At 48.6% G+C, this 12,021-nt stretch overlaps 1 protein-coding gene across 2 annotated transcripts in view; it reads right to left on the reverse strand.

Moving 5' to 3' along the window:
* MRPL58 (mitochondrial ribosomal protein L58) overlaps positions 1-8,839 on the reverse strand; it is a 10,893-nt gene extending 2,054 nt beyond the window's left edge. The window contains exons 1-2 of one of the 2 annotated variants that reach the window (XM_032241742.1): positions 8,696-8,839; positions 3,889-3,925 (exon numbers count right to left, since the gene is read on the reverse strand). In XM_032241742.1, the coding sequence (XP_032097633.1) occupies positions 3,889-3,925; positions 8,696-8,794 (136 nt within the window). In that variant the 5' untranslated portion in view covers positions 8,795-8,839. Of the gene's footprint in view, positions 1-3,888; positions 3,926-8,608 lie in introns of both variants that reach the window. The other variant, XM_032241741.1, reaches the window with a different exon arrangement.
* Positions 8,840-12,021: the final 3,182 nt, after the last annotated feature.

The following is a 12,021-nucleotide window of genomic DNA, read 5'->3' on the forward strand; positions in this document are numbered from 1 at the left end:
TGAGACGGAGTTTCACTCATGTTACCCAAGCTGGAGTGCAATGGCGCAATCTCGGCTCACCGCAACCTCCGCCTCTTGGGTTCAGGCAATTCTCCTGCCTCGGCCTCCTGAGTAGCTGGGATTACAGGCACGCACCACCATGCCCAGCTGATTTTTTGTATTTTTAGTAGAGACGGGGTTTCACCTTGTTGGCCAGGATGGTCTCGATCTCTTGACCTCGTGATCCACCCGCCTCGGCCTCCCAAAGTGCTGGGATTACAGGCTTGAGCCACCGCGCCCGGCTCAATTTTTTTTTTTTTTTTTTACAGACAGGATCTCACTCTGTCACCCAGGATGGAGTGCAGTGACATGATCATAGCTCACTGCAGCCTCAAACTCCTGAGCTCAAGTGATCCTCCTGCCTCAGCCTCCCAAGTAGCTAGGACTTCAGGCATGTGCCACCATACCCTGCTGATTATTTTTTAAGGTTTTCTTTTTTTGTAATTATAGGGTCTTGCTATGTTGCCCAGGCTGTTCTTGAACTTCTGGGCTAAAATGATCCTCCCAAAGTGTTGGGTTTACAGGTGTAAGCCACTGTGCCCAGCCTCTTTTTCAAATATTTTTGATTCACAGTTGGTGGAATCCATAGATGCAGAACTCACAGATACAGAGGGCCAACTGTAACATTCAGATCAGTGAAGCTGGAAGTTATTCACAGATGTCAAAACTGAAATCAGAGCAAGTGACTTTCCCAAAGTCACACAGACAGCAAAGAAAGTAAAATCAGGACTGGGCTGTCTGCTTCTACTCCCATACACTCCCCGTGACCTGCTGCCCTCGCTTTTTGCTGCTTGTTTTCTGTTTGTTTCAAAGCAAGGATCATTTCAAAAGTTCAAACTAAGGGGTAGAGTTACTTTCATTCCAGATGTGGCAGATGTGGAATCTCAACAGACTATAAGCTCCAAGAGGGCAGGACTGTATCGAATTCATGGTGTGTTCATGGGTGTTCCCCAGGCCTAGATCACAGTTAGTGTTAAAACATCTGTTGGATGAATGAGGAGCTGGGAGCTCTAGCTTCAAACACTGGCTCGATCATGAAGTGACCATGATCTTGGCAAAGTCTCACTGTTTTTTCTGGGTCTCATTTTTGTTTGTTTTTAACCTATAAAATGAGGTTTCATCCTTCCCCTTTTATAATTAATGAAAAGCAGTCTTGTCATGTCTGAGGAATGTAAGGAAGACATGATACTGGGAAAATTTCAGAAGACTGGATGGTAAATCGCAAGAATTTTGCATGGCAAAGAACTGTGGCACCATGGTGGTAGAAAGCCTCCGTGAGCGGTAGTGACTTATCTTGGGACTACTTTTAAGAGGATTTCCATCTTTGGAAAATCAAGTTTTTTTCTGAGACAGGGTCTCACTCTGGCACCCAGGCTGGAGTCCAGTGGCACAATGACGGCTTGCCGCGGCCTCAACATCTTGGGCTCAAGCGATCCTCCTGGGTTCAAGGGATCCTTCCACCTCAGCATCACAAGTAGCTGAGACTACAGGTGGGCACAGCTTCAAGCTATAAAACTGCTTTGCTGCAGCATGTATTGGCTCCTCAGCCACAGGGTGTCCTGTAGGTTGCAGTCATCTGGCCTCTGTTTTAGAGTCACCCTGACAAGGGTCACAGGGAACCAGCACTTTTGGCTGCTCTTCCTCGCACTGTCTATGGAAGTCATATACTCTCTGAGTCTAAAAAAGGCTCATTGTTTCTTTATAGGCCATAACTGTTAGGCCTTGCTTCTGCTTGACAGCTACAAAATTTTAAAGTTATGCAAATGGTTTATTTACATGGAAATGTCTCTCACTCCTGTCTTCTTATCTCTCTATTCCTCAAGGCAGTCACCGTATCCAGGGTGTTCCTTTCAGATATATATATATATATATACACACATATAGATACATACACATATGCCTCCACACAGATACAGATAAAAATATAGGTACACATATACTGATACAGATATTTAGAAATAGATATTTCAGGCTAGGCACAGTGGCTCATGCCTGTAATCCCAGCACTTTGGGAGGCCGAGGCGGGCAGATCATGAGGTGAGGAGTTCGAGACCAGCCTGTCTAACATGGTGAAACACCATCTCTACTAAAGATACAAAATTGGCTGGGCATCATGGCGTATGCCTGTAATCCCAGCTACTCGGAAGGATGAGACAGGAGAATTGCTTGAATCCGGGAGGTGGAGGTTGCAGTGAGCTGAGATTGTGCCATTTCACTCCAGCCTGAGCAATAGGGCGAGACTGTGTCTCAAAAACAAACAAAAAAAATAAATACATGTTTCAGAGATATAGATATGTAAAATACAAATGGTAGCTTATACATTCTCCTGCGTCTTCCTCTTTCAATTCATCTGTCGTAGAGTGCTCCAGGTCATGAGAACATTAAGAGCTCTCTACTCATGCAGTACATTGCACAGTACAACGCAAGTGGCCATGCTCGAATGAATCGTGATTCATTTCTTATTCTAAATATGTTGCAAAGATTCTACTTTTCACACCCAGAGATAGCCTCTTTACTTTAATTGGGATGGAGAAATCTGGAAGGAACGTGTGAGGGATGAGAGAAATGACTGATTTTTTTTTCTTTCTGAGACAGAGTCTCGCTGTCTCGCCTAGGCTGGAGTGCAGTGGTGCAATTTCAGCTCACTGCAACCTCTGCCCCCTAGGCTCAAGTGATTCTTGTGCCCCAGCCTCCCGAGTAGCTGGGATCACAGGCACCCACCACCACACCTGGCTAATTTTCAAATTTGATTAAATCAATCAATCAATTTATTTATTTATTTTCTTCTTCTTCTTCTTCTTCTTTTTTTTTAAATATAAAGATGGGGTTTCACCATGTTGGTCAGGCTGGTCTTGAACTCCTGACCTCAGGTAATCCGCCCACCTTGGCCTCCAAAGTGCTTGGGTTACAGGCGTGAGCCACCACACCTAGCCTATTTATTTATTTTTGGAGTGCAAAAAGGCTGGAGTGCAATGGCAGGATATTGGCTCACTGCATCCTCTGCCTCTGGGTTCAAGTGATTCTCCTGCCTCAGACTCCCAAGTAGCGGGATTACAGGCACTTGCCCCACAGCTGGCTAATTTTATATTTTTAGTAGAGATAGGGTTTTACCATGTTGGCTAGGATGATCTCAAACTCCTGACTTCAGATGATCCACTCGCCTCGGTCTCCCAAATTGTTGGGATTACAGGTGTGAGCCACTGCGCCTGGCCTAATTTTTTTATTTTTAGTAGTGATGGGGTTTCACCATGTTGGCCTGGATGATCTTGATCTCCTGACCTCAGATGATCCACTCGCCTTAGCCTCCCAAAGGAGGGATTATAGGCGTGAGCCACCATGCCTGGCCAACTGACTTTTTTTTTTTTTTTCAGACAGTTTCGCTTTTGTCACCACGCTGGAGTGCAATGGCATGATCTTGGCTCACTGCAACCTCTACCTCCTGGGTTCAAGCAATTCTCCTGCCTCAGCCTCCTGAGTAGCTAAGATTACAGACACATGCTACCACACAGCCAACTGATTTTTTTTTTTTTGAGACGGAGTTTCGCTCTTGTTACCCAGGCTGGAGTGCAATGGCGCGATCTCGGCTCACCGCAACCTCCGCCTCCTGGGTTCAGGCAATTCTCCTGCCTCAGCCTGCTGAGTAGCTGGGATTACAGGCACGCATCACCATGCCCAGCTAATTTTTTTTTGTATTTTTAGTGGAGACGGGGTTTCACCATGTTGACCAGGATGGTCTCGATCTCTTGACCTTGTGATCCACCTGCCTTGGCCTCCCAAAGTGCTGGGATTACAGGCTTGAGCCACCGTGCCCGGCCCCCAACTGATTTTTAAGAAAACAAAATTACTTACCTAGAGGGATGTCATTGTCGGCTTGCTTTGCACCATCCTGTAATGTAATGTACACAGTGTCAAATAAATAAGTATTATCTGCTGGGTGACTCCTAACTGGTCCAAGGCAACAACAACAAAAAAGATGTAAAGCCACAACACAAATATTATACATTAGTATTTTTGCTGCAAAATCATATCACATGACAGAAAAAGCATCCTCAGACCCCAGGGGTAACACCTCAGAAACATTCCTCCAGGAAAAAGGAACTGATGTCTCCAGCCTTCCTTGCCCTGGCCATAGCTAATATTAGGCACCATCAGAGGCCTGGCTCCAGGGTGAGGGGGAGCCACAGTGCACATGCATCAGGGAGCCTTCTAAAGAACGCCCTCTGTCAACCTGGAGCAACAAGCCCAGTGGGCCACCCTGTTCCTTCCGGTGCCACAGGAAGCTCCCACATGAGGCAGTCCACCTTGGACAGTGACTGTAAATGCACCCTGGGGGTTTCTGTTAAACTAACTACTCACTCCAGGACTTCTCACCTCCACGTCTCTCTCTCCCTTGCTGTTCCTCCAACAGCAATGCTCTTCAGCCTTAAATCTTTGTATCTACAAGGCCCAGTGCAAACGCTACCCACTCTGAGGCTTTTCTGGCCCTCTAAGATCAAAGCATCAGTATACTCAGGGACACTCCCACTGACTACCTTCATTTCTTTTTTTTTGAGATGGAGTCTTGTTCTGTAGCCCAGGCGGGAGTGAAATGGTACAATCTCAGCTCACTGCAATCTCTGCCTCTCTGGTTCAAGCGATTCTCCTGCCTCAGCCTCCCAAGTAGCTGGGATTACAGGCGCATGCCACCCTGCCCAGCTTTTTTTTTTTTTTTTTATTTTTTTTTTTTTGAGACGGAGTTTCGCTCTTTTTACCCAGGCTGGAGTGCAATGGCGCGATCTCGGCTCACCGCAACCTCCACCTCCCGGGTTCAAGCAATTCTCCTGCCTCAGCCTCCCGAGTAGCTGGGACTACAGGCATGCGCCACCATGCCCAGCTAATTTTTGTATTTTTAGTAGAGACGGGGTTTCACCATGTTGACCAGGATGGTCTCGATCTCTTGACCTCATGATCCACCCGCCTCGGCCTCCCAAAGTGCTGGGATTACAAGTGTGAGCCACCGTGCCCGGCTTTTTTTTTTGTATTTTTATATACATGGGGTTTCACCATGTTGGCCAGGCTGGTTTTGAACTCCTGACCTCAAGTGATCCACCCACCTTGGTCTCCCAAACTGCTAGGACTACAGGCGTAAGCCACTGTGCCAGGCCTGCCTTCATTTTTTTCATCTTTGAATTATTTGGGGGTTGGCTGGGCACGGTGGCTCACGCCTGTAATCCCAGCACTTTGGGAGGCCGAGACAGGTGGGTCAGTTGAGGTCAGGAGTTGGAGACCAGCCTGGCCAACATGGTGAAACCCCCCATACTAAAAATACAAAAAAATTAGCCAGGCATGGCGGCACACACCTGTAATCCTATCCTTGAGGAGGCTGAGGTGGGAGGATTGTTTGAACTCAGGAGGTGGAGGTTGCAATGAGCTCATATCACGACACTGCACTCCAGCCTGGGTGATGGATCAAGACTCTGTCTCAGAAAAGAAAAAACAAAGGAATTATTTGGGGGTGACACCCTCATCCTACTCCACCTGTCTGCAGCACTGAAGATCATGGGCCACAGCCTCTTTCCTAAAGCATGTTCTTCTCATTCCTTCTGAGATTTTTCTCTTACCTCCCCAGGACTCTTTCTCACTCTCCTTTGCTAGGTCTTTGCAACTTTTAAACACTGACATGCCCTTGAAATACTTCTCCCTCTCTCCTCTTTCCTTCCCTAGAATACTTCATCTATGCTGATGAAAACAGCCTTTTTTTTTTTTTTTTTTTTTTTTTTTTTTTAGAGAAAGAGCCTCACTCTGTCACCCAGGCTGGAGTGCAGTGGCACGATCTTGGTTCACTGCAACCTCCACCTTCTGGGTTCAAGTGATTCTCCTGCCTCAGCTTCCTGAGTAGCTGGGACTACAGGTGTGTGCCACCATGCCCGGCTAATTTTTTTTTTTTTTTTTAAGATGGGGTTTCACCATATTGGTCAGGCTGGTCTTGAACTCCTGACCTCAGGTGATCCGCCCACCTCAGCCTCCCAAAGTGCTGGGATTACAGGCGTGAGCCACTGCGCCCGGCCTGCCCGGCTAATTTTTGTATGTTTAGTAGAGACGGGGTTTCACCACGTTGGCCAGGTTGCTCTCGAATTCCTGACCTCAAGTGATTCCCCCCCACATTGGTCTCCCAAAGTGCTGGGATTACAGTCGTGAGCCACTGTGCTTGGCCAGAAAATAGCCTGTTTTTGACAGCCAACTTTCTGGCTCAAACTCAAACCTCTCTTCTCAACTCCACACTCATATATCCAACTCAATGTCTCTTCTCAGATGTCTAATGGACTCAAACCTCAAACCTCCTCAGAGGACTTCCCTTACTAACAATCTGAGGTAGCCTCAGCACTCTGCTGCAGCATCTTGGCCTATTCATTACACTACTTCTCACTACCTGATGTTTTCCCTGTGTGTTTACTGTCTGCTCTTTCCACTAGAATTAAGCTCCATGAAGGAGAGATCCTGTCTATTTTGTTTATCACGGCAGTATATGCTAGACTGAAGTAGTGCCTGACACAGTAGGTATACGATAAACATTTTATTGACTGAATGAACAAACAAATGAATGCTATTGCCACTCTCTCATCTCAGTGAATAGTAACTCAATCCTTTCATTGCTCAAGGCCCCAGTCCTGGCTGGGCATGGTGGCTCACGCCTGTAATCCCAGCACTTTGGGTAGCTGAGGCAGGCAGATCACTTGAGGTCAGGAGCAGCCTGGCCAACATGGTGAAACCCTGTCTCTACTAAAAATACAAAAAAATTGAGCTGGACGTGGTGGTACATGCTTATAATCCCAGCTACTCAGGAGGCTGAGGCATAAGAATCACTTGGACCCAGAAGGCAGAGGTTACAGTGAGTTGAGATCATGCCACTGAACTCCAGCCTGGATGACAGAGTGAGATCCTGTCTCAAAGGAAAAAAAAAAAAAACAAAAAAAAAACCCAGACTTCAATTTCTCTTTTATTCTCACTTCTTACATCCAATCAGCAAATCTTGCAGGCTTTCTCTCTAAAATATGTCTAGGATCTGACCAATTCTCATGACTCCTACTGATTCCACCCTGCTTATCATCTCTTACCTATATATTGCAATCTCCTTACTTGTCTCTGTGATCGTGGCATCCTCTATCTGTTCTCTATAAGGCTCTCTGAGTGATCCTTGTAAAACTAAGATAATTCTATTCCCCTGCCTCAAGTTCTCCAAAAGGTCTCCCTTGCATTCAGAGGAAAGGTTGGAGGCCAGTAAGTTCCGGAAACAGGCCTTTCCCAGCCATCCCTCTCTAGCTTTCCCTCCTGACTCCCCTGCTGAGCTGTACGTGGGATCTGCTACTGCCTCCAGGTTGTTACACTTGCTCTTCCCTCTGCCTGGGATGCTCATCTCCCCACTATGCTCATGACTTGCTGTCTGGCTTCTTCCAGGTCTTCACTCAAATGTCACCTTCTCATTGAGGGCCTTCCCAGACAATCCTACTTAAAATTGCAACCCTACTCCCTACCTCTGGCACTACTTCTTCCTTCTTGGCTTTATTTTCTCCAAAGTACCACCTCACACATTCTATACTATTGCCTGTCTCCCTCCACTAGAACACAAGCTCCACAAGCTTTAAAATTGTTCACTACTCCATGCCCCAGACTAGCACAGTGCGCACAGCTTTTGTTGAGTGAATGAATGAATGAATGAATGAATGAATATTCTCTTCCAGTCCTGTAAGTGGAAGCTCAATGGATTTGGGTGGGTCTTATCTTTCTTGCTCCGGGGCTTGCTGCAAGGTCTGCACTCAGCGGGCTAAATAAATGCATCCTGAAGGAATGAACGTGAAGCCGTTTTATTTGCTTGTCCTGGGGCTTCTCTATACTATTGCCTGTCTCGCTTCTGTAGATACGGAGTTTCGGCCTTGTCACCCAGGCTGGAGTGCAATGGTGCGATCTCGGCTCACCGCAACCTCCGCCTCCCGGGTTCAGGCAATTCTCCTGCCTCAGCCTCCTGAGTAGCTGGGATTACAGGCACGCGCCACCATGCCCAGCTAATTTTTTTGTATTTTTAGTAGAGACGGGGTTTCACCATGTTGACCAGGATGGTCTCGATCTCTTGACCTCGTGATCCACCCGCCTCGGCCTCCCAAAGTGCTGGGATTACAGGCTTGAGCCACCGCGCCCGGCCTGTCCTGGGGCTTCTAAAGGCAATGGACCGTGTAACGTCCCAAAGGGTAGCAAACATCTTGGCAGCCTCCTGCCTTTATGTCCGCTTTGGAAAGCCAGAATGCTATTTCCCCTTGGGACTGGAATTTGGTCTTGAAGGCCTGGAAACGAATGTGGAAAAGCTGGCGGCCCCGAAGGAAGCATACCCAGCCAGCCTTCCTGGCTCCCGCACAGCTCGCGTCACAGCGAGCACCCCACTCCCGGCCAGGTTTGCGCGGAGAGCCAGCCCCCTCTCGCGGCGACCATCACGTAGCCCCCCGACACAGCTCCACATCCGGCCAATGGGGCCTGGGGTTCCTAAAGTCACCCAACAGCCGGACAAAACGCCCCTTCCGTCCAGTCCTTCCTGGCTCACCGGGACCCTCCAGGCGGTCTCCAAGCCCCGAGATTCGGGATAGAGCTTGTCCAGGCTGTAGATGCTCTTGAACTCAGTGCCGTCTACCTGCTTGTGTAGAGCCCGGCGTGGGCACCCTGCGGTCGGTGGGAGCAGCCAGACTCCGGCTCGGCTCAGGCCCCAGCGCAGACACCTGGTGGCCGCCATGCTCTGGTTTTGCGACTGTTTCCGGCGGGCGCTTCCTCCCCGCGCTCCGCAAGCTCGCGCTGCTCTCAAGATTTGGTTCCGCGCAGCTTCTAGGGCCCGCCGAGGGGAGGCGGCGAGCTGGGGTCCCGGCGATGCTCCCCGGCCGGCTGCCTCGGGGAGGCCTGGTTGGCGGGGGGAGACGGTAGCCAGACAGCGAGCTCCTACGGGAAGAGTGCCCCGATCTCGTGCTCCCCAGAAATACCACTTCTCTCCCTGTCAGTGTCGGTGCCGCCCGCCTGGACCGTCCACCGCTCAAATCAGACATCAGCAAGGCCTGCCCGGCCAGCCTGGGGCATCTCCCGCCCGCCTGCCCCGTGTTTCCGAGCCCCTTTACTCTGCTCTACTTTGTCTTTTTTCTTTTTGTTTAAAAAAAACCTAGTCTGAGTGGTAGTTCTAAATTTTAATTAAAAAAAAAAAAAAAAAAATCACTCAGTCCTAATTGTCTTATTGCTGTTTCCTAGCCGGAATGTGAGCTCCAGGAGGGCACCAGCTCCCTGCTGTATCCCCAGCACCCAGAACGTGGCACATCGTGTGAACCCCATGAGTATTGATAAAATGAATTCTGTGGGAATGTGTTTTTGAAAGGTGAGCTCTGGTAGAGCTGAGTGTTAGGGAACGCTAGGCTCTTTTTACATGTCAGCCTATGAGCAAACTCCCCGCCGAGCACGTGTGTGTAATGCCTTATACCCAGCTGCTCTGCAGGACAAATACCAGATGGGAGGAGAAGGAGGCAGGTCACCGAAAGAAATGTTTCCAAAACGTCGAACATCATCCCCCGCCCCCCAGCTTTATGGAGCAAGATGGTGCTTTTTTTCCAGCCAGGAGAGAGGGGGAGCCTGGGGAGGTAGGAAGAGAATTCAGAGAACTGCCGGCCAACTAGAGCCTTTTCATAGGCGGTTAAGGGATGAACTCCAGACAAGCTCTAATTCTGAAAAAGATTCAAAATAGAGCGCAGTGTTTGAAAACAGCTAAACCTTAGTTAAGTTACTTTGTTGAAAGGCAATGTGGTTAAGTGAAAACAGACCTAAATAAATGCTCGTAATTATTAGTAATGCTAGCGGTGGTTTCTTTCTTTCTTTTTTTTTTTTTTGAGACGGAGTTTCACTCTTGTCACCCAGGCTGGAGTGCAATGGCGCGATCTCGGCTCACCGCAACCTCCGCCTCCTGGGTTCAGGCAATTCTGCCTCAGCCTCCTGAGTAGCTGGGATTACAGGCACGCGCCACCATGCTCAGCTAATTTTTTGTATTTTTAGTAGAGACAGGGTTTCACCATGTTGACCAGGATGGTCTCGATCTCTTGACCTCGTGATCCACCCGCCTCGGCCTCCCAAAGTGCTGGGATTACAGGCTTGAGCCACCGCGCCCGGCCAGCGGTGGTTTCTTAATAAAGAGTTCTATTTTTAGGAAAAATCATAATTATGTTCTATTTTTAGGAGAAAGCTAAATAAATGCATCCTGAAAGAACAAACGAGAAGCCGTTTTATAACAACAACAACAACAACAAAATACAAAAACCCCCACAAACAAAACAAAACAAAACAAAAGAAGCTGCATGTCCTGGGGTTAGTAGAGACAATGGACAGTGTAACGTCCCAAAGCGTAGCAAACAACTTAGCAGCCTGGGGATGCTGGCTGATTGAAACAGGAGACTGCCATCAAACCAAGCCTTTACCATCTTAACATCATTGCTACAGCAAATCTTTGAGATGGAATAAACCACTTTCCAAACAATGGCTTTATAAGCTTAGATTAGGAAGGGGCGGCAGTTGGTTGGAAGGAGTCTCCTGGGTCTCTCCCTATCTGACTTAGTCCCAAGACCTCAAAGCGAATAGCGGTATCTCCATGGCAACTGGAATAACTGCTCAGGGAGCAAAATCAGGCATTCACTCAGATGGGGGCTAAGGGATTATGAGTAATAAAGTCAGAACCTTTCCATGACATCATTGCTCTGAGGCTGGGCTCCAGCCCTGCACCTGACCCAAGGCAATAGGAAAAGGAAGCTGCAGGTTTCCATGGCCCCAAATAAATACAGCCTGCCCAGGCCATCTGGCGGCCTGGATTCTGGGAGAGGAGGTGGGTAGAAGAGAGAAAGAGACAAGCTGTCCTGGGGTGGAGAGAAGAGCAGCTGGCAAACTCCTCTTACCTGCTGCTGCTGTGAACTATCCAGAATGGGGGCCCTGGGAGAAACAGACCAGAAAGGGGCCACCTGTTCCCCCAGAAAGATGGGCACTGAAGTCTGAGGCCAGTCTTCCCTTTCCCTTCCTTGGGTCTCTATAGGCTGAGATAGTGCTTTAGGGAGGGGACATTCATGGGGGAAGAGAGGAAAGAGGTCATTTCTGGCAGCTGAGGAGCTTGGAGACATCAGCCCTTCTATAGGGCCTATGAGTTGGGGTACTATTCTTATGTAGGGGGTCCACAGGATTCCCCTTTCTTCTTCTGTGGACTGCCGTGGGTCAGATAGCCTCTTAAAACTCATCACTGGCCAAGCACGGGGGCTCTTGCCTGTAATCTCAGCACTCTGGGAGGCCAAGGTGGGTGGATCACCTGAGGTCAGGAGTTCAAGACCATCCTGGCTAACATGGTGAAATCTTGTCTCTACCAAAAAATGCAAAAATTAGCTGGAACATGTTGGCACGCGTCTGTAATATGAGCTACTCAGGAGGTGAAGGCTGGAGAATTGCTGGAACCTAGGAGGCGGAGGTTGTACTGAGCTGAGCTAGTGCCACTGCACTCCAGACTGGGTGACAGAGCAGGACTCTGTCTCAAAAAGCAAACAAACAAACAAACAAACAAAAAACCAAACTCATCATTTTATGTAGATAGGGATTGTGCAATGAGGCATGGTGGATTGATGAGGCATGATGGATTGGTCAGGTCTAAGTTGGAATATTTATTTTTTTATTTAAAAAATAGAGGCCGGAGGCCGGGCGCGGTGGCTCAAGCCTGTAATCCCAGCACTTTGGGAGGCCGAGGCGGGTGGATCATGAGGTCAAGAGATCGAGACCATCCTGGTCAACACGGTGAAACCCCGTCTCTACTAAAAATACAAAAAATTAGCTGGGCATGGTGGCGCGTGCCTGTAATCCCAGCTACTCAGGAGGCTGAGGCAGGAGAATTGCCTGAACCCAGGCTGGAGTGCAATGGCGCGATCTCGGCTCACCGCAACCTCCGCCTCCTGGGTTCAGGCA

The sequence above is a fragment of the Sapajus apella genome, unplaced genomic scaffold (assembly GCF_009761245.1).
Source record: "Sapajus apella isolate SASKATOON/1434 unplaced genomic scaffold, GSC_monkey_1.0 scaffold48, whole genome shotgun sequence".
NCBI classification, from domain to species: Eukaryota; Metazoa; Chordata; class Mammalia; order Primates; family Cebidae; genus Sapajus; species Sapajus apella.